Source organism: Phocoena phocoena, chromosome 15, assembly GCF_963924675.1.
Source record: "Phocoena phocoena chromosome 15, mPhoPho1.1, whole genome shotgun sequence".
NCBI lineage: Eukaryota > Metazoa > Chordata > Mammalia > Artiodactyla > Phocoenidae > Phocoena > Phocoena phocoena.
This window is the reverse complement of record NC_089233.1, coordinates 64,106,376-64,131,100: the sequence shown is the minus strand read 5'-3', so window position 1 is coordinate 64,131,100 and position 24,725 is coordinate 64,106,376. Positions and strand designations below refer to the sequence as shown.

The window sequence follows — 24,725 nt, the reverse complement described above, 5'->3', positions numbered from 1 at the left end:
AGAAATGACATCATAGTTTATGTACTCAATAAAAATTTAATTAAGTCATTACAGGAATTGCAGTCATCATTTAACCCTCTGATTTCTTCTGTTTAGTTTATTATTAAACATTCAGTAATACCAGTTACTAAATCCTGATGGCTTATAAATATCTGCATGAATTTTAATAGCTTAAATAAATGGGAAAATATGAGTAACTGATATACAAGGAACCTTTTCCTTGTGGTGGTGCTATATGTATGGGTTTTGTTTTGTTTTGAATAGATTTTTTTTTTTTTTTTCTGTACGCGGGCCTCTCACTGCTGTGGCCTCTCCCATTGCGGAGCACAGGCTCCGGACGCGCAGGCTCAGCGGCCATGGCTCACGGGCCCAGCCGCTCTGCGGCATGTGGGATCTTCCCGGACCGGGGCACGAACCCGTGTCCCCTGCATCGGCAGGCGGACTCTCAACCACTGCGCCACCAGGGAAGCCCCTTGAATAGATTTTTAAAATTAATTAATTAATTTATGGCTGCGTTGGGTCTTTGTTGCTGTGCATGGGCTTTCTCTAGTTGGTGGCGAGTGGTGGCTACTCTTCGTTGCGGTGCGAGGGCTTCTCGTTGCGATGGCTTCTCTTGTTGCGGAGCACAGGCTCTAGGTACGCAGGCTTCGGTAGTTGTGGCACACGGGCTCAGTAGTTGTGGCTTGAGGGCTCTAGAGCACAGGCTCAGTAGTTGTGGCGCATGGGCTTAGTTGCTCTGCGGCATGTGGGATCTTCCTGGACCAGGGCTCGAACCCGTGTCCCCTGCGTTGGCAGGCAGACTCTTAACCACTGCGCCACCAGGGAAGCCCCTTATGTATGGTTTTTTAATAAAAAGCAAAGCATTATGGAAAGGATAAGAGTTTAATAAGAGAACAACCCAATGCTAACCGGGGAGAGTTTCTCATCCGGTTTGTCCATCTATGTATTCATGGGCAGGGTGTCCATATGGAATTATCTGGCAGTGAGGACACAGAACCTGCGCACCAGCAAACAAAAGCTTAAGTGAGGGAATAAGATCCCAACAGAGGTTCACCAGAGGGAATATCCAGCTCCCCTTGGCTGCTGGGCTGGCTAGAAGGGCCCTTCAGGGCGAGTCCAGTAGTTCAGGAAGCTGCTCTCACTTACCCTCACCTGTTGCCTACAGATCATGTGTCTGCACTGATGGAGCTTCCACCCTCTTCCAGGAAGGGCCCTTTTCATGATCTAATCCAGCCTGGGTGATGATATCTGAAAACCATTTCTAGCTGTGGCAGCTTGCCATCTCTTAGCTAGAGGTGAGGGGGAGAGGCAGCTTATAGGTCACTGGGGTTAGAATATAGGACCAGGAGGCAGAGGATCCTTGCTAATAAGGAATTCTACTCCTGCTCTCCATTCTTTCTGGGCAGTAGGCAGCCAGAATGCAGGTGCATCCCAAGAGGAGAAAGTATGTTTGTATGTAAATGAGCCTTGTTGGAAAGCTGGAGTTGAAATTTGCAGATTAATGTGTTGGTGATCTCTGGAAGTGCCCTGCAGATGGTGAAATAGGGAAAGCATTCGTCCAGAAACCAGGTTCTTGTGACCTGCAGAACAAGTCCCTTCCCCTTTTGGGTCTCAGTTTACCATTTCCTCAGAGGGATGAGCTAGGTGATATCTGAGGGCTTTTCCAGCTCTAAAGCTTACTGGCTTGATGCAACACATAAGCCAGCTCTGCTGAGCAGGTTCAGTGAACGCTTACCTCTGAGAGATGCTGCCTTTGTGCTTGACTTCTCTGACATTGTCCTTTTGTGGCTCTGGTTCTTCTTGCACAGTTAGGAGAACGACTAGTATGGGAGTAGGGAGAGCCTCAAGATGGGCATCAACAGATCTGGGTTGTAGTCCCATCCTCTCATTACAGAAGGAATTAACTCTAGCTCTGGCTTGTTCCTTGATTCTTCTTTTACCTTAGCCCATTCTGAAAGATGGTGCAGTAAGAAGTTTGGCAGTTCTGAAATTTCAGAAACATGGAAGGTACTCAGCAGTAAAAAAAAGGAAACAAACAAAAGGATATTATTGGATAGAACACACTATGTGTGGTACTCAGGCCTTGTGAGGATTCAGTCATCAGCATGCCAGTCTTAAACCCTGCTCTGGCCAGGCCCTGGCCTAGGTGTCAGGGGTGCTGAGATTCATCAGACAGAGTTTCTTAGGACCTTTGAGCAGCTCACAAACTAGTGGGAGAGACAGGTACAAGAACAACTCTAAGCTGTGTTGTGCCCCCAGGAGAAGTGTAGACAGAAAGCTCTGGGAACACAGAGGATGGATGGCTGTTTTGGCCTAGGGTGAAGGTGGGGTGGGAAAGGTCATGGATTTCATAAACAGCTGCATCCAATCTCACATTTTCCAGTCTTGAGCTTCACAGTTCTCTTTCCCTTTTTGAAAATTGTCCATGACTATAAAGTATTGGAGCTGGTTTTAGTTTTATATAAACAAACCAGAAGGTATTACTCATAATTCCTTGCATTTGCAGAGCACTTTGCAGCTTACCAAGGCTTTCAGTGTACATTGTGGAGTGAATGAATGAATGAGTGAATGAAGTACATGCTAATTCATTTGCTCTACAAACCAGCTCCCTGTATAGGGCATTTAAAAGACAAGGACAGGGCTTTCCTGGTGGTGCAGTGGTTGAGAGTACGCCTGCCAATGCAGGGGACATGGGTTCGTGCCCCGGTCCGGGAAGATCCCACATGCCGCGGAGTGGCTGGGCCCGTGAGCCATGGCCGCTGAGCCTGCACGTCCGGAGCCTGTGCCACAACAGTGAGAGGCCCGCGTACCACACACACACAAAAAAGACAAGGACATAGACTCAGAGTGGTTACTTGACTTGCCCAAGATCACGTCCTATGTATACAGCAGAATTATGACTTGAACCCAGTTTTCTGACTAAATCCAGATCCTTTCACTACGCCTTTCTGCCCTCCTTCAGAGACCAGTTATGAACCACCGGATGAAATCATTCAGTATTTGATTTATTATCCAAAGTAAAATTATCTTCCTGCAGGCAGGAACCTGATGGAATGTCAGGCACATGGACTTTGGATTCAGACTGACCTGGAGGATTTATCACTAATTTTCTGTGGGATCTAGAGCAAGTCACTTCACCTGTTTGAGTCTCAGTTTTCTGTGTCTTTAAAAGCATGACTATAGCATATCTGCCTCTGAGCCCCGGTGACAGTTAGAGGAGATGATGTCCATAAAGCATCTGGCCCATAACAGGTGCTCAGTAAATGGAGGAGATGATGGTGGGCAATGGTCATGGTTGTTAAGCACAAATCTTATTCTCCATGTAAAGTTCCAGATGACTTCGGGGTGTTTCTAAAACTTGTCAGTTTAAATAGTCAACGAGTCCTTTCTATGTATTACACGTTACACCAGCTTTTCTGCTGGGATCCCAGAGAGGAATGAAATACGGTACCCTTTGCTTTCGCATATTCCCGGAGGTCAAAGTTTTATCCTATTGAAGAGATTCCGTGAACTGCACTCTGGGTTCTGAAGGCTCACTGGCTATTCTCTGAGAGGAGTTCTACCTGAGTCTCCACGGTCTCACTGGCATTGCATTTCTGAAACAGTCCATTCACATTAACAGTCTTACTTCTCCAGCCTGTCTTATTCTACCCTCCTGTCCACAGCCTCAGGGGCCCACCTTTCTCCTCAGCATCTCACTCACAGCCCTGCCTCTCTTCCTCCTCTTCCCACCTCTGACCACTTGCTTCTTTTGTCCTTTCACTACAACAGGCTCCTTTGAGTAACCCTTAAGACGTTTCCTAAGCTGGTCCCAACCTACCTTTCCAGTGTTCCTGCCCGTTCACCCTCCCTGGCACTCCCCATTTTCTTTCCTGCCCCTGCACTTTGTACAGCTTATTCCCTATGTCTAGAATGTCCTCTTTCCTCCCCCCAACCCTCTCTTGTCAGACTCCTCCTCCTCTGAGGTCCACTTAAACATTACCTCCTAGAGAATTCTTCCCAGCCCCACCAAGTGGAGACCATTGTACTGAAATGTATTTATCACTCACCACCTTTGGGATAGAATTTGAGGCAGTACGTTGCAGTGTGATTATTTTCTACATGTCTGTGTTTACTAGACTGTGTGCTCCTCCAGTCAAGAAACGTTTCTTTTAATTTGTGTTCATAGTATCTAGCACAAAGCCCGACGCGTAGTTGGGGCTCAGTTCATAAAACTGAGTTACTGCTTTGTATAATTTGGGACCAGCATCTAAAAGAAGCTGTCAAGTTGGGGAGAATCCTGACAGATCAGGGAAATGAGGATGGACTGGCAGTTTGACCTGTTAGGGGCCCTCTTTCTCTGTTCTGCTAAGTTAAGAGCCAAAAATCATACTTTTTGGTTTTTTCCTTTCTTTCATACTTTTGTTTTTGCCATTTTGTTTCTGTAGGTTAATTCCTATATCCTGAAGAAGAACATGATGCTTATGACAAATAATTTCTATGTGGCAATCTTGGGATATGATGAGGTAAGCTTACTTACCAAGCCTTAGGCAGAACAGTGGCCTCCCCCAACAAAGGCATTTGATGAGAGCCTCTGAGAGAAGCTTCAGGGGCCACCATCACTGCCTGCCATTATGGCTTAGTATTTTACTGTTTCCTCACCTTCACTGACTCAGCAACTAGAATGAGTGTGCCCAGCAGTTTGCCTAGCACTTGAGAAAGAAAGCACTAGGTAATATGGTCGGATCATTCAACTAGTCGGCATTTACTGAGTGCCTGTGGAGTGCTGGATGGAGGGACAAAGGCAAATCAGTCACAGTCTCAGCCCCAGATGCGTTCAGAGAGAGGAAGACATGCACACATCAACATCACGGTCAAATCACACACTTTTTTGGGGGTTTAATTATAAAAACAATACATACTCATTTAAAAAATTCATAAAACTCTGCATAAATGGTTGAAATAAAAAATAAAAGGGCCCTTTCCTCTCCTGCCCAATTCTCTGTCCCAGAGGAAAACTTTGTTAATAGTTTATTGGGTGTCCTTACAAGTGTTACCTGTGCACACACAAGCACCTATGTATTTATTTTCTTCATGCAAATGTAAGTTACACTGCATATACTACTATTCTGCAAATTGCTTTTTTCACTGAGCAATACATCTTGGGTATCCTTCTACATGAGAACATTTAGATCTATCTCATTTTTTATTGTAAAATTTACATAACATAAAATTTACCGTTTTTAAGTGTACATTTTAGTGGCATTAAGTACATTCACATTGTAGAGCAGCCATCACCACCATCCATCTCCAGGACTTTTCCTGATCTTCCCAGATTGAAGCTCTGTCCCCGTTAAATACTATTCTCCTATTCTCTCCCCCGCACCAGCCCCTGGGAACCACTCTTCTGCTTTCTGTCTCTGTGGTTTTGACTATTCTAAGTACCTCATGTAAGTGGAGTCGTACAGTTTTTGTTCTTTTCTGATCGGCTTATTTCACTTAGCATAATGTCTTCAAGATTCATCCATGTTGTAGCATCTCTCTCATCTTTTTCTCCTCAACTGTTATAGAAATTTCAGACACATGGAAAAGGCAAAAGAATGGTGTAATGAACCCGTATGCATACTACCAGGATTCATCATACCTCATCTTTTTAACAAACCATGTGCTTTTATATTCATTTTGTGATTACCTTCAGATTTAATGCAAGCATCACCCCTTCTGGGACACAGGCCCAAGAACTTCCCCCAGGCTCAACGCCTTCTGCCCTTCCTGGGCTCCACAGCACTTGCTGCATTAGCATTAACTGTCACCCCACTGGGTGAGGATTTCTCCTGTGTAGTTGCAGTGCCTACTCTGTATTTCTGTTGCCTGGCATGGGGCTTGGCACATGGCAGGTGAAGAGTGAAGAAGGGAAGAAATGCATAAAGGATGAAAGTAAGAAACTAGAGTTCAGGCTGGAGGAAATGTTATCAGCCTGTAGATAATAATTAAAGCCAGGACATGAGCTTACAAAAAAATTAAGTTAAATGATTTGCTTAGGGTCATAGGACTAGTTAAAATTGAGGTTTCCCAATTCCCAGTCTACTAAATATCCTCAGTTATTAGAGAGCAATTAAGACTGCATACTGCATACATCATGAAAATATGAGCTTTGTGGGGTGGGAATTGAGAAACACTGCTTAAATCTATGCATCAGTTGTTAAATTAGATACATTCTGATTTCAGAAACCTTACAGTATATAAAAGAACAAGGCTTAGAATTGAAGAAATATAATTTTCTTTCTCTTAACATTTGTTTGCGGTCTTTATTGCAGATGGCTCAGTTGTTTCCTTTCACCCACATTAATAAAGATGTTCTGTCCCCCCATGCCAAATCCATCTTGGCAGAGCCATCTTAGAAACATGCTTGAGTGCAAGAGTCACCTGGGGTGCTTTTAAAATCTGATTATTGAGAACGGCACTAAATATTCCAATTCAGGGCTTCCCTGGTGGCGCAGTGGTTGAGAGTCCGCCTGCCGATGCAGGGGACACGGGTTCGTGCCCCGGTCCGGGAAGATCCCACATGCCGTGGAGCGGCTAGGCCCGTGAGCCGTGGCCGCTGGGCCTGCACGTCCGGAGCCTGTGCTCCGCAACGGGAGAGGTCAAAACAGTGAGAGGCCCGCGTACCTCAAAAAAAAAAAAAAAAAAAAAAAAAAAAATATATATATATATATATATATATATATTCCAATTCAATGGGAGTGGGGCCTGGTGTTTCAACAAGCACACCAGGTGACTTTTCAGAGTGGGAAAGTTTGGGAAATAGACTAATTACCTGGGACACTTTAGAAATACCATTATTTGGGCCCTGTCCCTCAGAAGTTCTGGATTTAACTGTAGGTGGGCATCTGTAGTTTTAAAAGTTCCCCAGGTAATTTAAAGGTATAATTCTGGAACAGGTTTTCTTATATTTTAGTGTGCATGCAGATCATCTGGAGTCCTAGGTAAAATTCAGATTCTGACCCAGCAGGTCTGAGGTGAGGCCTGCGATTCTGCGTGGCCCACGAGCTGTAGGGGATGTGCAGCCATTCTGCAGGCCACACTGGGAGTCACAACGTTCTAGAGCTGTGCTTTCCAGTACTAGCCACATGTGGCTGTTTTGATTTAAATTCATTAAAATTGAAAATGCAGTTCTTCAGTCACACTGGTTACATTTCAGGTGCTCAGTACTTGTTTGTGGCTAGTAGTGGCTACTGTGTTGGGCAGTGCAGCTGTAGATTGTTTCCAGCATCACAGAAAGTTCGATTGGACAAGTGCTGTTCTACAGCACCCTTTTCCTAGAATCTTGCTTGGATTGTGCCCCAACCCTGAACACTTTTGGAACCTTCCTGTTTTCTACTACATTAGGTCCAAATTCCTCCATGGAACTTCCGGGCCTTCTGTGAACTGTCCCCATTTGTGACATGTCCTGTCCACCTTTATCTCCCATGGCCCTCCAGTGTGTAGCCTTCTTTCTGAGTGAGACCATTTGCCTCACTGCTCCACAGATATGCCGTGTCTGATTGAGGCTGTCCTGGACAACCAGGTGTTGGGGGCAGTAGCTGAGGCTGTCAGCTTTGAACCTGAGGATTTCAGGGTCTCACAACTGGTAGGCATTCTCTCTGTAAATGTTCAGTGAACTAATATTATTCTCTCTTGCTTAGAATGTCCTGTAGCTCTCCAAATAGTCTCCATTCTTAAGGTCCCCTTCTCCACAGAGCTTTCCCTGACCTCTCTAGGTCTGTGTTTTTTCACCCTGAATTTCAATATCCATCCATCCATTTAATAGGTATTTATTAAGTGCCTACCATGTGTGATGCACTGGGGATATGCTGGTAAATAAAACAAACATGGTCTGATTCTTTCCTACCAGAGCTTATCTCTTAATGGAGAGACAGGCGGTAAATAAGTAAACAAGCAAATAAATATCTAATTACAAATAGAGCACAGTGATAGAGAATAATGGGGTGGGTGTACTTAGTGTGGACTGGGAAGGTCTCTGAGGAGTTTTCATAGAAGCTAAGACTGAAGATTGAGGAACCAACCATGTCTTGACTATTCCTCAGAGTCTCCTGTACAGATTAGCATTTGTTCATTCTCCAGGATTTAATTCTGTGCTGCTGTTTGATGTGCTCTAGCTTTGTCCCTTCAACTAGGTGGCAAGCTGCTTGTGAGCTGTGACCGTATCACTGTGACTCTGTGTTCTTACCATCGTGCTAAGCACGTAGTGGTGTCAGATCAGCCCTCACTGAGTGAGGCTCCACCACTTTAAACTCTTAACTATAACCAGGGTCCTCCGGGGCCAGGACAGTCCCTTTGGCTGCCTCTCAGTTACTCTAGGTCTAGGTGTCTCAATTTCCTGAAGGATGCTTTTTTTGTATCGTGAGGGAAAACAAGTAGGCATCCCAGTAGATTGTGGGAAAATTGCTATGCAAACTAATTTTTGCCTCCTAGGCACCCCTTTTTCTTTCCCGCTTCCTCTCTCAGACCAGTTTGTTTTCACTGACTTACTAGAAGTGTGGTGGAAAGAAGGCAGAAGTTGGGTTTGTTGATTTATTCAGCCATTTGTGTTGCACTCCCACTCTGTGCCAGGTACCGCATCCTGACTAGAGCCAGTCAGCATCATCCCTTGACCTCACCAGTGCATTCTGGTTCCAAATCTACCACCAATTAGCTAGAGAGGCTCTAAGCCTCAGTGTACTTACCTTTCCAGCGAGGGTAATAGCATCTGTTCTTCCTGGCATACCTCGCCATCAGAGCCAGGTGTGTGAAGGATCTCTGACAGTCTGGAACAGTCAGGTTGCTATCATTGTTAATCTGAGTTCTGAGTCATCCTTTTCCTTCTGACTGATTATGGACTTGGCCCTTCCCAGCCATCTCACCCATCGCCAAGGCTGCCTGTTTGCGGCAGGCCGTGGCTCCCGGGGCTTTTGCTGTCCTGTGCTCTGGGCTCATTTTCTAAGTCCTTATAACACTCGCTCCCACTCGTGTTCCCTCTCGTGTAGCGTATGTGAGTCGCTGCCAGCAGCACTGCGGCATGTGCCCAGGGCACTTCAGACACAGGCAGGCTGTTGTGTTAGCAAATAGCTTGGAGAACAGTGATGTGCCTGAGCTTGTCCTTGGCTCCTGTCCCCATCTGCCAGAAGAAGCTGGTTTTCCCGACTCAGCCATTGTGCCAGGACAGTCTCTTGGAATTGTAGGGGTGTTTAGCAGAGGGCATTTGGGACAGGCGGACGGTTTTTCCACCAAACTGTCAGTACCCCATACTGGACATGGCCCTTCCTGGCAGCAGGCCTAAAGCCAGACCTCATGTACTGCAGTGCCTCGGGGGCCAGACCACAGCATGACATCGAATAAGTGATCCTGGCTCTTTGTGTAATGATTTATCACTTACAGAGCCTTTCATGGCCATTGTCTCTTAATTCTCACAACTCTGTGGGATAGGTTTTAGTTTGCTTGTTTAGGTTGTGAGAAACTGAGGCTCAGAAAGGGCTAGTGGCTTTCCAAAGGCCACATAGCTATCAAGTGCCCGAGCTGCCATTTGAACTCAGGTGGTCCGATCCCCAGATCTCACTGTTGTTTCAACTGTATTCACAGCTGCATGCCAAAACAAGCTCCTAATCTTTGTACCTAGCATGGTGCACTTAGCAAAACACCTGTGTGTTATCTCTTATCATTCAAAGGTGCTATAAGTAGGGCAGGCATTTTAGTCTCTGTTTAATAGATGAGAAGGTCAAGACTCAGCTTTATTAAATTGCCCACCGTCTCTGAGCTTGGTACTGGCAGGGCCAGGACTTGATCCTGTCTTCTACTAACTTCCAAGCCCCAGTCAGCACTTTGTCTGGTTCCGTACACTACCTTGGCACCTGGACAGAGCAACTTCTCAGGGCCTTTCCCTTTAGTCACCCTTGCCCAGGAAGCAAGACCCTCCTCTCTCCCTCCTCAGAGCTCCAAGTTAGAAAATGGCCCTAGTCCAGGATGAAGGTCTCTGTGATATTTGGGCTTCCCAACAGAGCTCTCTCTCCTCTGTGCCAGAACCGCCGACATTAGGCACACACAGGCTCTGAGCATTCCCCTGGGGCCTATGGCTATCCTGCCGAGCAGGCTGTTCCTCTGCTTAGGGAGAGGCTGGGCCAGCCATAGCCAGCCCAGAGCTGGGTGACAGTGAGGCCAAGGTACCTGGCTCTCATCGCTAAAGAGCTAGCTGCCTTGCAGATGTGTGTCCTTGGACCAGGGGAGAAGGTGCAACCTACACTCACCTCTGTTCTTGGGAAGAAATATATACTCACAGTACTCCATGCCCATTCCTTGTGGACGGCAGTGGAACCACTGCTGCTCCCATCTCTCTTCTCTGCCTCTCAGGTGTTGCCTGGGCCTGGGCAGGCTGTAGAGGGAGTTGTGGCCTAGGAGGGTCCATCAGACATGTGCCCCATCTCTGTATCAACCTTATTAGCCAGTCACTTGGCCCCTCTGGGTCCCATGTTCTTCGCCTATATAAAATGAAAGGGTCAGACCAGATGCTCTCTGAAGACCCCTTCCAAGCTCTACCAAGTAGCTGCCCCATTTCTCTCTCATGGTATCTGTAAGGTCCCTCTGAGCTGATTTTGTGTTGCTAGCGTGTTCACAGTATCCGCAGCTTTTGTGTCCTGGCTCTGCCATATGCACCAGAAGAACAGTTGTGCTGTGTATTCTAGGGGGTCCTTTCAGATGATCGTGGGCTGGCTGCTGCCCTCTGGAGAACCTTCTTTAACCAGAAATGTGAAGACCCTCGACAACTTGAATTGTTGGTGGAGTATGTGAGGAAACAGGTGAGCAGTCCTTCCCCTCCCCTCCAGAGCCTCCTGGACAACAGGTCCTTCCTGAGGTCTGTGGATGTTGGACTTTCAGAGGATCATGAGAGGTTGAGTTCCCAGAGTCCAGTCTGAGGGAATTCTGACCAGATCATGTCAGCAGTGGGCACCGATCAAGAACACCTTCTGTGGATCCAGCCATGAGCCAGGTCAGGGGTCAGGGAGTAAGAATAGAAGAATAAAGGGCACCGAGAAGTCTGCTGCTTTTATAAACCTGTTGTCTCCCATTCACTGCACATTCGACTGTCTGCTGTGTGCGCAGTGCTGTACTGATCCTGGGCACACACAGTCCTCCTGTAAGATAGCAGCACGGGGTGCAGTAAAGCTCCCCTTAGGTACCCACTTTGAGCCCCAGGATTCATGTTTCCAGCTCCTGGCTTCCAACAGGATTGGGCTCCAGGCAGCATTCCACAACATCCTGTAAGCCTCGTCCCACTGGGTGCTCTCTGTCATCAAGCAGAGTCCCCCTGCTTCATTCCTCACCCCTCTGGCTGCCCAGGGCTCCCTGACACCGAAGCTTCTCAGAGAAAGCTCCAGGGTGAGGACTGCTTAACTGCATAGTTTTCCTCGAGCCCAGGAAGAATTCACTCCTGTGCTCTCTGCCCCCGGATCCTGTATTGATGGGAAATCCATACATTATAGATGAGGGAGAGCTGAGTGGCAGGGAAGAGGCACATGTAGGCTTTCCCAGGGTCTCCCAGTGAGTCACGCTGTGCAGCTGGTCTAGAGCCCCCAGCTGGGTGATTCATGCAGCCACTAGAGGCCTCAGCTGCTCCAGACCGCTCATCAGCTCAGGCTGTCCCATGAGTCACACCTTTGCTTCACGGGCCTGGCCCCTGGAGCCAAAGGGGCCTCACCTCACAGTTATTCTCTTATTCACCTGTATCCACGGCCTTCAAGCCTCCAACAGCCAGGAGAGGGAAGGCCAGGCTCTGGCTCCAAGGAGAAGACAGGGCCAGCAGGCCCAGCTGGTTGATTACTGGAAAACTACATACTAAGGCTCTTCAGAGGGTAGAGAACCCCAGAAGCCAGGACTGCTGTTTGACAGTTCTTCAAATCTGCCAGATCCGGGAAGAAGGCACTGTGGCCAGAGGACCCCACGCACAGAGAATTCTGAGACTCACACTGTTGACTCAACTCGCCCTAGACAGGAGTAGCAACTGGCAGAGCAAATGCTGTGTTTTCTGAGAGACCAGCCCAACTTTTCCATCTACCGTGGTGGGCTTGTGCCAGGGGCCACAACAAGGGCACAGCTGGGACCTCTCCGAGGGCCCTGAAGGAAGGGGCTGCCACACCAATAAGAAGGCCCAGATTGCCCCAGTGAGAGGCAGTCACTAGGAAAACAGTGATGGAGCTCTTAGGGAAGCAGCGAGCTCTGATGGGGACCCAGTTCTGTCAGCAAACCTTTTGAGCACCTATTCTACCAGCCTCTCTGTTGAGAAAGCAGAAATTAGTAAGACCCAGTCCTGCCCTCAAGGATCCAGCTCATGATTTGGCAAGGAAGCCAGTCAGGCACAAGGCTAACCCTGGAGTAAGTCAGTCTGCGATGTATACAGGCAGGAGCAGAGTCTATGAAAGGCTAAAGAAAGGAGGGACTAAGTCTGACCGAGTGGATCGGGGAAGGCCAGGAGGCTAGTCCTGGGCCATGATGCCAGTTGGTCTGGTAGATGGCCTGAGGCCCAGTCAGAGATCATGCTGAGATTTTCAACCCAGGAGATGGGCATAGTGGTGGCATTAAGGACAGAAATGGAGTAACTGGAAAGAGGAGTGGCTTTTAGATGAGATAACAGGTCAGTTGACCTCCTTGCACTGGAGACATGTGGAAATCCAGGCCTGAGGTGTGTGTGTGAGAGACTGGGGGTGAGTGTGAGGGTCTGCAGCCTAAAAACAAAGCAGCGGGAGTGAAGGAATTCTTGGAAGAGGGAGTCAATGCAAGGCCTAAGATGAGGCCTTTGGACTCCTGCCACCTCTCCTTTCCTCCCAGTTGCCTTCTTACCCTCAAATGGAGCCTCATCTTTCTGAATCCAGTGCTGACTCCTGCTCTGATCCAGCTCTCGCCCTAGAGATTGCCTGTGCACTTGAAAGCATTTGTCCTTATTCATCTCCTTACCAGCAGAAGCCTGGGAATCCTCCCAGAGGTGGCCTTTATCGCCTAAGACTTGCCACTTGTTAGAGCATCTGCCTCTTGCAAAACTGCCCGACCACACCTCCCTGCAGCTGCTCCTGTTCTCCATCACAGGTGTCCCCTCTCCGCATTGTTCAGGGGGATAAACTCCCTCAGTCATCCTAGAGGGGTGAAGCTGGGGCCCACTAACCATGGTGTCAGGGCTCACTAGAGGACAGTAGAAGCATACACATTTTTTTTTTTAAGTTCCAGTGACTAGCAGTGTCCTTCATCCTGTGGGGTACACGTTACTATTATGGGCCCCTTTCTCAGACAAGGGAACTTAAATCTCCGAGAAGGGAATTGGCTCACCTTGGGTAACATTGCTACCCTGAATGGACAATCAGACACACAGTTCTGGTCCACAAAGTCAGGGCTTGTGTGTCAGACATTTGTCCATTCAGAGGCACAATGGGGAATTCCCTAAAGCCTGAGAAAGCTTCCTTAGTGACTTGTTTCTTTGAACCCCCTTAAATGAAATAATCCGGGAGATCAGAGACCACTACCCGCGCCCCCCCCGCCCCCACCCGCCTCAGGCTTGGGAGCTGGGATGGTCAGTAGCCCCCCGCGCCCCCCCGCCCCCACCCGCCTCAGGCTTGGGAGCTGGGATGGTCAGTAGCCCCTCGTGCCCCCGCCCCGTTCTCTCCTTTGGGAGGCTGGTTCCTTGTGCCATCTCACGTCCATCCTGCCCTTGTCCCTTTCCTGTTTCCTGTTCTCCTGATTGCAGATACAGTACCTGGACTCCATGAACGGTGAGGATCTGCTTCTGACAGGGGAGGTGAGCTGGCGCCCTCTAGTGGAGAAGAATCCTCAGAGCATCCTGAAGCCCCATTCCCCAACTTACAACGACGAGGGTCTTTGATGGGCTGGTCCCTCCAAACAGCTGGCCAACTAGCTCTGAGGAACTGCCAGAAGAGAGGTGGCTGTTTGGCCCAGGAAGTGGCCTGAACTGACCTTTGAAAAGCATCTGTCAAATACCTGGCCCCATTTGTGTTGATTTTCCTCTTAGTATGCCCAGGAGTCTGATTGGGTGGGGTACGGTGCTGGGAGAACCCTTAGCCCTTCTAAGGTGTCCTCTCCCTCAAGAGAAGCCCTGAGAAAGAGCTCCCCTGCCCACACTCCCCAGGTCCCCTCTATGAAACATGCGATTGACAGCTTTTCCCAAAGGCCACAGAAGGGAATTGGGGGTAGGTTAGAAAGGGGACACCCCCTCCCCCCCCAAGGGCCCACTGTGGCCTAGGAGCAGTTTGTGATGCTTCTGAGTCAAGACGGGTAACCACGCTCTGTCCTCCGGCGTTGAGCTGTGGGGTTGAGTTGGCCATTAAAAGAAACAGAGACTTCTCTCTGCCATGGCTCTTTATTCCTGGGTCTTTTAGAAACTTACCTGGGATGGTGGATGCCACGAGCCAAGGAGCACTGCCCAGCTCAGTTAGAGACAGGGAGGTGGAGAGGCTCAGGGGGGTCTCTGCTGCTGCTTCTGCCTCCAGCTCATGGAGATGTCACTGTTCTGGCCAAGGTACAGCCTTCCAGGCCACGACCTTGGGGACCCAGGAGGCCTCTATGGCCAGGGGGCTTGTCACATCCTGAGTCATGTGGAAAGAGGCCTCAAGAGGAAGGTCCCTTTGTCACACACACTCCCATTGAACTGGGTGAGGAACATGCTGCCTTTTCCTCTCTTGGCTCCCCCTTATACGAGGTACTGGGGAGAAGGGGAGAAGAGGAGAACACACTCTTCCTGGCTTCGTTGCTCCGCCCCAGGACCCAGCCCCGTGCCCAGCCTTCCACCCCCTTCCCAACTCGAGGAGCATGTGCTGCAGAGCCACCTTGGTCTGGGCACTTGAGGACCAGTCCCCTCCTCCCTCTGAGTGTGGGTCATCTCTGGGGGAATTTTCTTTAAATTGAAGAAAGGGGGCGGAGAACCATATTGCCCCTCCCCCCATCAAACTTCCTTCATTTAACTTGCTATAAAATGAGTCATATAAAGAAACTCTATAAGGGTGAGGTATATCTCACTTCTGTGAAAACATTACAAATCAAACCACCTTCTCTGAGTTTATTTAAGATGCTTTTGTTGCACAAGGAGCTCTAGAGTGAAGCCTCCTGTGTGTGTGAGATAATAACACCTTGTAACTCATTACAGCTGGGCACTATTTACATAAACCAGAGCTGGGCCAGGCAGGAATTTGCTGATTAATTTATTTTTAATGGAGTGAAGTATACCATGCACCAAAATAAACTTTACAGTGTGTACCTAACTGCTCCTGGAATGGATGGAAAAATTAATGGAACAGATTTGGCTCTCAACTCTACACATTAATTTATATATAAAAGTTATTTGAGCCTTAACCCATTTGCTGCCCAGGGCAGCTCCCCAACCACAGATCCCAGCCTGCAGCACCAGTTCAGCTACCGGGCTTGCTTTAGAATCATGGCATCTCAGATTGGAAGGACCGTTAGCGGTCATTTAGTCCAGCCCTGGTCCAGAACTTGACGCCCTTTCTCAACATCCCAGTTGCCTATGTTCATACGGGCCCTATATGAATACCTCCAGCAGCAGACAGCCCCCACCTGCAGAGCCAAGTCCTGTCTGCATAAGAGTAATCACCAAACACTGCAACTTATGACACGCAGCCATGTTTCAAAGAGCCAGTCGATCTATCATGTCTGTGATGTCCCGAAGCCCTCACTTCCTGCCCGTAGGCGTCTTTCACTGACTACACCCGCCCCCCCCAAAATAAAATCCAGGCTCCTTGGAAGCTGCAAGGCTTTTCTTAGTTTGATCCTTGTTTGTCTTTTTGAGTCTCTAACCCATTTCTTTTCTGAGCAACTGAACCACTTGGGGTTACCTGAGGAGAGTACCCTGTATGTTTTCTCTGCCTGGAATCCTGTCCGCTCTTCTGACTAAAGAAATTACACATGTCCCCTAATACCATCCTCTCCTGTTCACCCCAGGCAGTGTTCTCCAGAGGAACTATTTTTAACATACCCACTCTCCATCCTGCACTGTGAACACCTTCAGAGTGGGCATTGATGTTTGGATCAGTCGCCTTTGTTTCTCCAGCATCCAGCAGCATGGCTGGACCTTAGTAGGCATCAGTGTAAGCTTTGATCAATGAAAGAAGGAATGAATGACTAAATCACCAATAATTATCTATACAAGCCCAACAAAAAGCCCCTTTCTGGACCATTCTCTCAGTGTGTACTACAGCTTATTTTAATAATTCAGTATGAAGTACCTCCTTTGGCCTTCGAATAGGAACGAAAGCCAGATGTTCCTTCTCTAGCTAAACGTTTTTCTATTGCAACTTGTTATTATACAGAACAAGTGAAAGACATGTTTTCTTTGCTCTCAGGGAGATTGCTCTCTAGGAATAATTTCGTCCTTTATGTGTACTCTGTATATGTGCAGAAAGGATCACAGCAAATTAAGAGACACAGGTATAAAAACTGCAAAACGATTGAAACAAAGTTTAAGAGATAAGGGCTTCCCTGGTGGCGCAGTGGTTGAGAGTCCGCCTGCCAATGCAGGGGACGCGGGTTCATGCCCCAGTCCGGGAGGATCCCACATGCCGCGGAGTGGCTGGGCCCGTGAGCCATGGCCGCTGAGCCTGCGCGTCCGGAGCCTGTGCTCTGCAACGGGAGAGGCCACAACAGTGAGAGGCCCGCGTACTGCAAAAAAAAAAAAAAGATAAGATGCAAGTATTGGTAGGTTAGAAAACCTAGCCCGCTAATAACCAACTTTCACGTGACTTTTTCAGCAATTTATAAAGTGTGATCTCAGGTGTGCATTGTCTCGCAGCAGTCTTGTAAAACAGGTATTGTTCTCCTGATTCTTATCCCCTTTACACAAGAGACGAGACGGGACTACAGCTCAGAGAGGCCTGGAAGATGAACCAGGGTAAGAAGGGGCCTAGAGTGCCCAGCCCTCATCTTCATCCCTGGAGCCCTTGCTGTCTCCCCACCCCACACTGCTTCCCACAGGTCAGTGAGGAAATCTGCAATTGAGTATGAAACCTTGCTCTGAGCTCCCTGGAAGCCAAAGGCAGAAATGAGACGCTGAAGGTTATGTACTTCCCATTGTCACATGAAAGGAATTATACTTATTCATCAGAAGAAACAAATATTTTCCTTACTCTTCCAAGAATATATTATAGGGACTTAAAATGAGAAACACTGAACAGTGTTGTGAAAATACCCCTAAGATTTCAGATTTGCCTAAAATTTTAAAAATTGCAAGTATTGCTTTCTTACGTCAAGCTGAGATTAAAGCCCAGGCTACACTTCAGCCAGTGTTTTTTGTGTTTCTGTTCTGCACCAGATGCTCCTTGGCGTTTTCAGTTAGTATCTCATTTAATCCTCAGTGACAGTTCTGTGAGGTAAGTGTTATTAATAAGTTCTTGTTACTGCTGAGGGGGACTGAAGCTCAGGGAAGCCCAGATTTACCTTGCATGCAGACTCAGGCGGTTCTGACACCCAAGTCCAATGCTTTTAGTTCTAGAAAAGGAGTACTAGATGGGGAAAGGGTCAGTTGTGCTACATTAAAAAGTAAAAGGAGGGGCTTCCCTGGTGGCGCAATGGTTGAGAGTCCGCCTGCCGATGCAGGGGACACGGGTTCGTGCCCTGGTCCCGGAAGATCCCACATGCCGCGGAGCGGCTGGGCCCGTGAGCCGTGGCCGCTGAGCCTGCGCGTCCGGAGCCTGTGCTCTGCAACGGGAGAGGCCACAACAGTGAGAGGCCCGCGTACCGCAAAAAAAAAAAAAAGGAAAAGGAAAACTAAAGCAATATTCCAGCCACGTGGGCTTCTGTGGGCGCATACACATACTAACAGGAAAAGTCAGAACAAGGGAGTTCAGGTTCAAGGTTCAGAAAAGCCTTCGAGGAGTTGGAACATAAAGGATGGGCAAGGTTTAGGTAGGTGGAAAGAAAAATAGGAAGTGAGGATCCGCGGCACGGAGCAGGAAACTTCAGACTCAAGTGGAGCAGCTGAGTCGGTTGCCGAGATCCAGATGGGGCCACGGCTCAGGGACGCCTGGGTAACGCTGCATCTGGCAGGGACTGTGACCTGATGGGAATGCAGGTGCACAGCAGCGTGCAGCGTGGATGGGTGCAGTCCGGAAGGATTCTAGCCATCTAGGCTTGAAGGCCTGGAAGCGATTGTAGCAATTCAGAGGAAGTTCAAACCCCAGAGGCATTGCAGGGGATAAAATCGTCAGGACTTGATGCCTCACTGAACCTGAAGCCTGAAGAAAGCTGTTCAGGGCTCTCCCGGAAGCAGGGAGATGGTGATGTCTAGCAGAAGACAGGAGCGTGAAAAGAAGAATCTTCTTTGCATTGTGTTTTTTTTTTCGGGTGCTAATTACATTATCCTATGAGATGGGGCAGGGATTATTGCCCCCATGATGCACTAGGGAAGCAGGTCCACTGAGGAGAAGCCACTTACTGGTGCAAGAAACCACTTACATAGCGAAGCTGTAAGTGTTTTGTGAGCCCCCCACCTCTGTGGTGCATGTTGGTTGTGTCTATGGGGAGCTGGTCTGACGGAAGATGCATCAGGGAGGGCAAGGGCATAGGGCAGGCCTGGACCTTGGGGGATGATGATGACCTCGGGGCCAAGGACTTTGGCCCTGTCTTGGGTATAGAAGGGACACCTGAAGTCATGAAACTGGATGAGTTCCCAGAAGACGAAATGTGGAGGGTAGAAAAGGGAGTGGGGTGGGCGTGGGAGAAAGCATCCACCGGGGGAGGGTGGGGACGGGGGTAGCAAGAGATTAGGAACCAGCGTAGGAGGTGGAATCAAAAAGCCAGGCGTGGGCGGTGTGGGTGGAGCCTTCCAGGAGGAGGAGGCTCTTAAGGCTGTATGCTGCAGAGCATAGGACTGAGGGTAAGTGGGTGGAGCTTAAGGGCTTTAGATTCTTCCAAGAACAAGACTTTTTTTTTTTTTTTTGCGGTACGCAGGCCTCTCACTGTTGTGCCTCTCCCCTTGCGGAGCACAGGCTCCAGACGCACAGGCTCAGCGGCCATGGCTCACGGGCCCAGCCGCTCGGCGGCATGTGGGATCCTCCCGGACCGGGGCACGAACCCGTGTCCCCTGCATCGGCAGGCGGACTCTCAACCACTGCGCCACCAGGGAAGCCTCAAGAACAAGACTTCTGAGAGCAGGTTATGGCAACAGTTGTGATATCTTGGGAGGTGCCTAGATGAGAAGAAACAGAGAAGAATCGGGCAGGAGATGGGAGAGCAGGTGTTTTCAGCACAGGAAAGAACTGAAGATGTGCATGGGGGTGCGGAGGAGTCTGATTAAGTGTAAAGCAATGAGTGGAGTAGGAAGCGTCCCTCAAACGTGAGGAATTAGGGTTAGATCCCTCTGGAAGCGGAAGCCTGGTCTGGAGGACAAGGGCCTGGCTTTGGAGGGGAGGAGGGAAGCCTTTCCTGAGACCAGAGATTGGAGGACAGGTTGGGGGCAAGTGATTTCTGAGGTGAGGGCCCAGAGGGAAGGGAGCTCACACTGGTCTCCATGCCCGGGGAACCTAGAGTTTATCAGCGCTTGGGGTGAAGTGGGGAAGAAAGGGGAGTGGGCAGTTTGTGGGCCGAGAACCCGACAGTCCCAAAGTGAACTCTTCCCTTGGGAGCAGCCCTTTACTTGCTACCCTGGTTCTGCCCTCTTCAGCCTTCTCCCACTGCATCCCACTGTGCCCTGACCACTGACACCATGGACTTGGCCTTAGGGAGGATAGGCCAGACCTCAGGCCCCTGGCCATGATCTTCTACCCCCTCACTCTGCCCTGGTGGTAACCACCCCTCACAAGTTTTCTGTGGCTTCCAGGGGACTTCCCTCAAGCTATACTGCTGAGCCCAAGGGCCCAGACCCTGCCCAGGTCAAGGGCCTCCACCCCTCTGATGAGGCGAGAAAAGGTCCTGGAGATCCTGGCCGGGGATTTCCGGGAAGGGAATCTTCAAGCACTGACCCGTAACGTCAAAAAGTGATAGAACACATTGTGAGCACTAGAAGGGACTTGGAGACCTCCAGCCTCTTGCTCTACAGATGGGAGGCTGAAGCTCTGAGAGGCTCACTCAAGTTTTCACAGTCGGGAACCAGAATCACTGACCTGTGCTGGCTTGCTTCTTCCCTCTTTTTCTCCCTCCCTGTGGCCAGAAACAGTTCCTTCACCTCCCAGTCACCATCTGAGAAAGAGCCTACAACAGGGCTGTACTCTAATTGGGGGTGGAGGGTGGAACATGGTTCCTCTAAGCTTCCAGAATGACTCATGAGCTCTAAACCGCAAGCAACTGGTTTATACCTCAGCTTATTCTGTGGCTTATAATTATTTCTGAGTCTGCCTTCCCCACTAAACTGAGTTTCTCCAGGGCACAGACTAAGTCTTACTCATCTTTGGGACCCCAGTGCTGGCCTACAGTTAGCATTAAATATATGTTGGGTGGACTGAATGGGCAGAGGGAGAGGGGATGGGGAGGGAGACGTGGCTGGATCAATAATGTTGGGGGCTTAAGAGATCAATGGCTAATATGTCTTCTTCCCCTCCCAAGTCCAGAATGAACTGAAAAATAAGAGACAGACACATGGACGTCAAAATGGGGGCTTTACCAGTATTTCTGATAAAGCGGATTGGAGAATGTAGCTTTTGCTTTTGGGCCAAATGGACTTAATAATATCCTCCCCCAAATAAGCACCACGCCCCCCGCCCCCAAAAAAGGGGCAGACCTCTCTCCCTGGCAGGGACAGAACCTCCTGTGGAATTTTACAGTGTAGATCAATGGAGAATATGCTACTTATGCCTACAGCAGAACCAAGAGTGAGAGAGAGAGAGAGAGAGAGAGAGAGAAACGCAGAAATATTTGAGCTCAGCTCCTTCCCTAAGCCACTAATCAGCCAAGCCATTCCCCTCCTCTGGGGAGGATGAAGCCTGTGAGGATTTAGGGAGTGGTCCTCTCACCCTTCCCCTCCAGGAGAGTGGAGTGGGAATTCTCTCCCCTTATGGAAACATGGGGAGTGGGGACAGGTCTCCCACTGTGGGATGGAATACGGTGGACGGATAGGTAGAGGGGGTGGAGGGAAGGATGTGGGGGAAAGGGTGAGACCCCATCGTTACAGTGTTACAGTGTAGACCCAGACACAGTCACCTTTCCAAAGCAGAATGCCAAAATCCTTATTCCTTGTGATCGTACTTGCCCAGTGCTCATCTGTGTATGCAGAGTGGAGAGAGGACCTTGACTCCTGTGAGCTGGGATGAGAGGCCAAATCTCAGAGCCACACTCCACTGACATGGCCCAGGGCCATGTTCACCTTCAGGGCTGGCCTTTGGTCTGGAAGAGGCCGGAGACGGACCCGAAGGAGCTTCCGTGGTGCTGCTTCGTTTGCCGTCAGGCCTTCACTGAGCCCCTGCCCCTTCATGGCTGGAAAAGCTCTAAATTCAGCATGTACTGAGCTCCTCGTTCTCTCAGTCAGGCACTTGACACAGAGTAGTCCACTTGTTCCTCACAACCACCTGGTGAAGGAGATGGTGTTGGTCCCATTTTACAGGTTACGCCACCGTGACTCAGAGTTGTGATTGTTTGGCTCACCCATTAAGTTCCAGAGCCAGTGTGGCCTCCTGAAGGCCTGTGTGGTGCTCAAGAACAGCAAACCACACCATCTGGGTTGTTTCTGGGACTCCTGCTTTGGGCCACTCTGCCCCCGGGGGCCTGCTTCCTAAGTTATCCTAAAATACCGCTCGATGGATCTTGCCAACCTCTGGGCCTCAGCAAGGCCCTCTTCAGGGTGTGGCTCCAGACGGCCTTTCCAGCAGCCCTTTCCCTGCACTGCTGCTTGCAATACCTTCAGTAGGCAGGCTCCCGCCCCTCTAGTCCTCCAGCCTGGAACGCCCAGCCCTCCACCCTGCACGTCTCAAAATCTGTCTCATCCTTTAATACCCAGCTCGAGCCAGTCTCTGGGAATCCTCACGACTTGTGCCTGTGTCAGGCTCTTAGGTCACTTTGCCTTCATTCAAGGGATTTAGGCACATTCTGGCACCCCTACTAGCCCTGGCTGCTCCTCCCGGGAATCCTGTCTCCCCTGACCCAGAGGTGCCACAGTAAAGGTGTGTGGCAGTGTTGGCATCAGAGCAGCCTGCAACTGAAGGGCTGCAGCCCAGCCTCTGCTCCCACCAGCCCCACACGACATTCACCTGCCCAGGTGCCACTCAGTTTCTAAGAAAGAACAGACAAGGCTAAATGGCCCCTAGGATAGCAGAATGATGCCAGGCAGGCGCCTGACACACCCCCTGGACAGGAAAATAATTTTCTTCCTCTTAATAACAGTTATTAGGGGGCTATGCCCGACCCACTGCATCCAGGGTCTGGGCTTAGCTATCTGTATGGCTCTCGTCACCCTGGGTCCCCACCCCTAGACTCAGCCCCAAGGCTAGGATATACTTGTCTGCCCTCCCATTGCCCTTTACCCACTCAGCCCATAGGACGGGTGGACAGTCCTGCAGCCCTGGGGGATTTCGTTTGATTTATACGCTTTTATTATCAGGGTATCCGGGATCCCTTGGAGCCCTTTTCAACTCAGTCTTCCCATCCTTGCCCCTCTCAGCTGAGCTCCCTTGTACAGACACTTAGTACCACAGTCCAATGTTAGGGTCAAAGACCACCCCTGCTGCGCAGACATTCATGCACACAGATATGCACCCAGACACATACACGAGAACATACACAGATGCACAAGCAGGTAAATATACACTGATGTGCAGCTAGATACCTAAAGACAGCCAAGCAGACACACAAACGTCACAAATAGACAGTATGTAAAGTACACACACGCCCAGGTATATAGTAATGCATAGGTATAGTGTACGGGCATACCTCATTTTATCGTACTTCACTATACAGTGCTTTGCAGATACTGCTTTTTTTTTTTACCAACTGAAGGTTTGTAGCAACCCTGAGTTCTCAGATGATGGCTAGCATTTTTTAGCAATAAAGTATTTTTTCATTATGGTATGTACATTGTTTTTTTAGACATAATTCTTTTGCACACTTAATAGACTATAGTATAGTGTAAACGTAACTTCTGTATGCACTGGGAAACCAAAAAAATTTGTGTGATTCACTTTACTGAGATATCAATATTTGCTTTATTGCGGTGGTCTGGAACTGAACCCATAATATCTCTGAGGTGTTCCTGTCTATGTTGAGTTGAGCCACGTGAAATTGTCAATATTCAGTGTTTTTTTTTACTTAAAACAATGGAATCTAATACAAATGTGGGCATGGAGGGAAATATTAAAAAATACAGAGCCAACTTTGTACACCCATGTTCAAGCAGTATTATTCACAATAGCCAAAAGGTGGAAACAATCCAAGTGACTATCAGTGGGTGAATGGATAAACAATGTGGTATATACACGCAATGGAATATTATTCAACCTTAAAAAGGAGGGAAATCCTGTCACATGCTTCAACACGAGTGAACCTGTATGCTAGGTGAAATATGCCAGTCACAAAAAAGACAAAGACTGTATGATTCCACTTACATGAGGTACCCAGAGTAGTCAAATTCACACTCAGAAAGTACAGTGGTGGCTGTCAGGGGGTGAGGAGGGTACTCAGCCTTTCATAGGTACAGAGTTTCAGTTGGGAAAGATGAAAAAGTTCTGGAGATGGATGGTGGTGACGGTTGCACAGCAATATGAGTGTACTTAACACCACTGAACCGCACCGTTAAAGATGGTTAAGATGGTAAACTTTATGTTAATTAAAAATAATTTTTTAAAAGATCCAAAAATATGTACTGTCAGGTAGACATATACACACTGAGGGATAAACACAGGAACTCAGCAACACAGAAACATGACTCCTCCCCTCCCAGGAGTGCTTCTCTGACCCAGATGTGGCCCTGTTCTCCCCCTAAACAAATCCAGAGATAAGGCCCTGCCGCCTCGGCTACCCCCGTGGCTTGTTACCCTCCCACAGTCTGGCTCCCCCTGCCCCTCACGCAGCCTCCCCACACCCAGGGAAGGGCCTCCTTAGAGTACCCGGGGCTCTGATCTCTGCCCCTGCCCCTCCTGGGCCCTTCTAGGATCCTCAAAGACAAAGCCCCATTCGTCTTTAGTCCCAGGGCCCAGCTTGATGCAGGGAGCCCCTAAATCCCCTCGCCAGCACCAGCCCCGCTGTGCATGCATTGGGCCCCAAGTGAAGCTTTGTGGGCATAGAGGAACCTGTGTCTGATCTGGACATGATCACAGATCAGTTAAAGCAAGTGCAGCCAGTACTAAACGGGGTCGTTGAGACATGGCATTAGGTCTTCTGCTGTCCCGGCCACCCTCATGGGACCTCGTCCCTCCACAGAAAGGTGGGGCTGGCACCCTTGTGACCACTTCTGCCCGGCCTGCCTTCCCAGCTAGCTGCCATCTGCTGAGCCCCCTTCTCCAGCGCAAAGCCTCACCCTGCTCCTGAGGACTCCGGGACTAAGGCCCTTGATGGAGGCAGAGAACAGAAACTGGCCTGCTGTTTGCCTCCGGACCATGCAGTGTGTCCCCCGATCCTCTCAACCAACTTTCTCACTAACCATTTAATACTCAGCCCCCGAGGAGGGGAGAAAGGCTGGGGTCTGGCGCCACCAGGTCAAGAGCTTCCCCAGAGCTGAGGGTGGTGGAAACGCAGATATCGGGAACAGAATTTTTCAGGGGTGGGACAGCATTTTTCACTGGGAC

The 24,725-nt window shown here is 49.2% G+C and overlaps 1 protein-coding gene across 1 annotated transcript in view; it reads left to right on the top strand.

Moving 5' to 3' along the window:
* The window catches only part of UQCC1 (ubiquinol-cytochrome c reductase complex assembly factor 1), a 90,082-nt gene extending 75,727 nt beyond the window's left edge, over positions 1–14,355 (top strand). The window contains exons 8-10 of the mRNA XM_065892404.1: positions 4,428–4,505; positions 10,695–10,808; positions 13,742–14,355. Coding sequence (XP_065748476.1) covers positions 4,428–4,505; positions 10,695–10,808; positions 13,742–13,876 — 327 coding nt within the window. The 3' untranslated portion in view covers positions 13,877–14,355. The remainder of the gene's footprint in view (positions 1–4,427; positions 4,506–10,694; positions 10,809–13,741) is intronic.
* Positions 14,356–24,725: the final 10,370 nt, after the last annotated feature.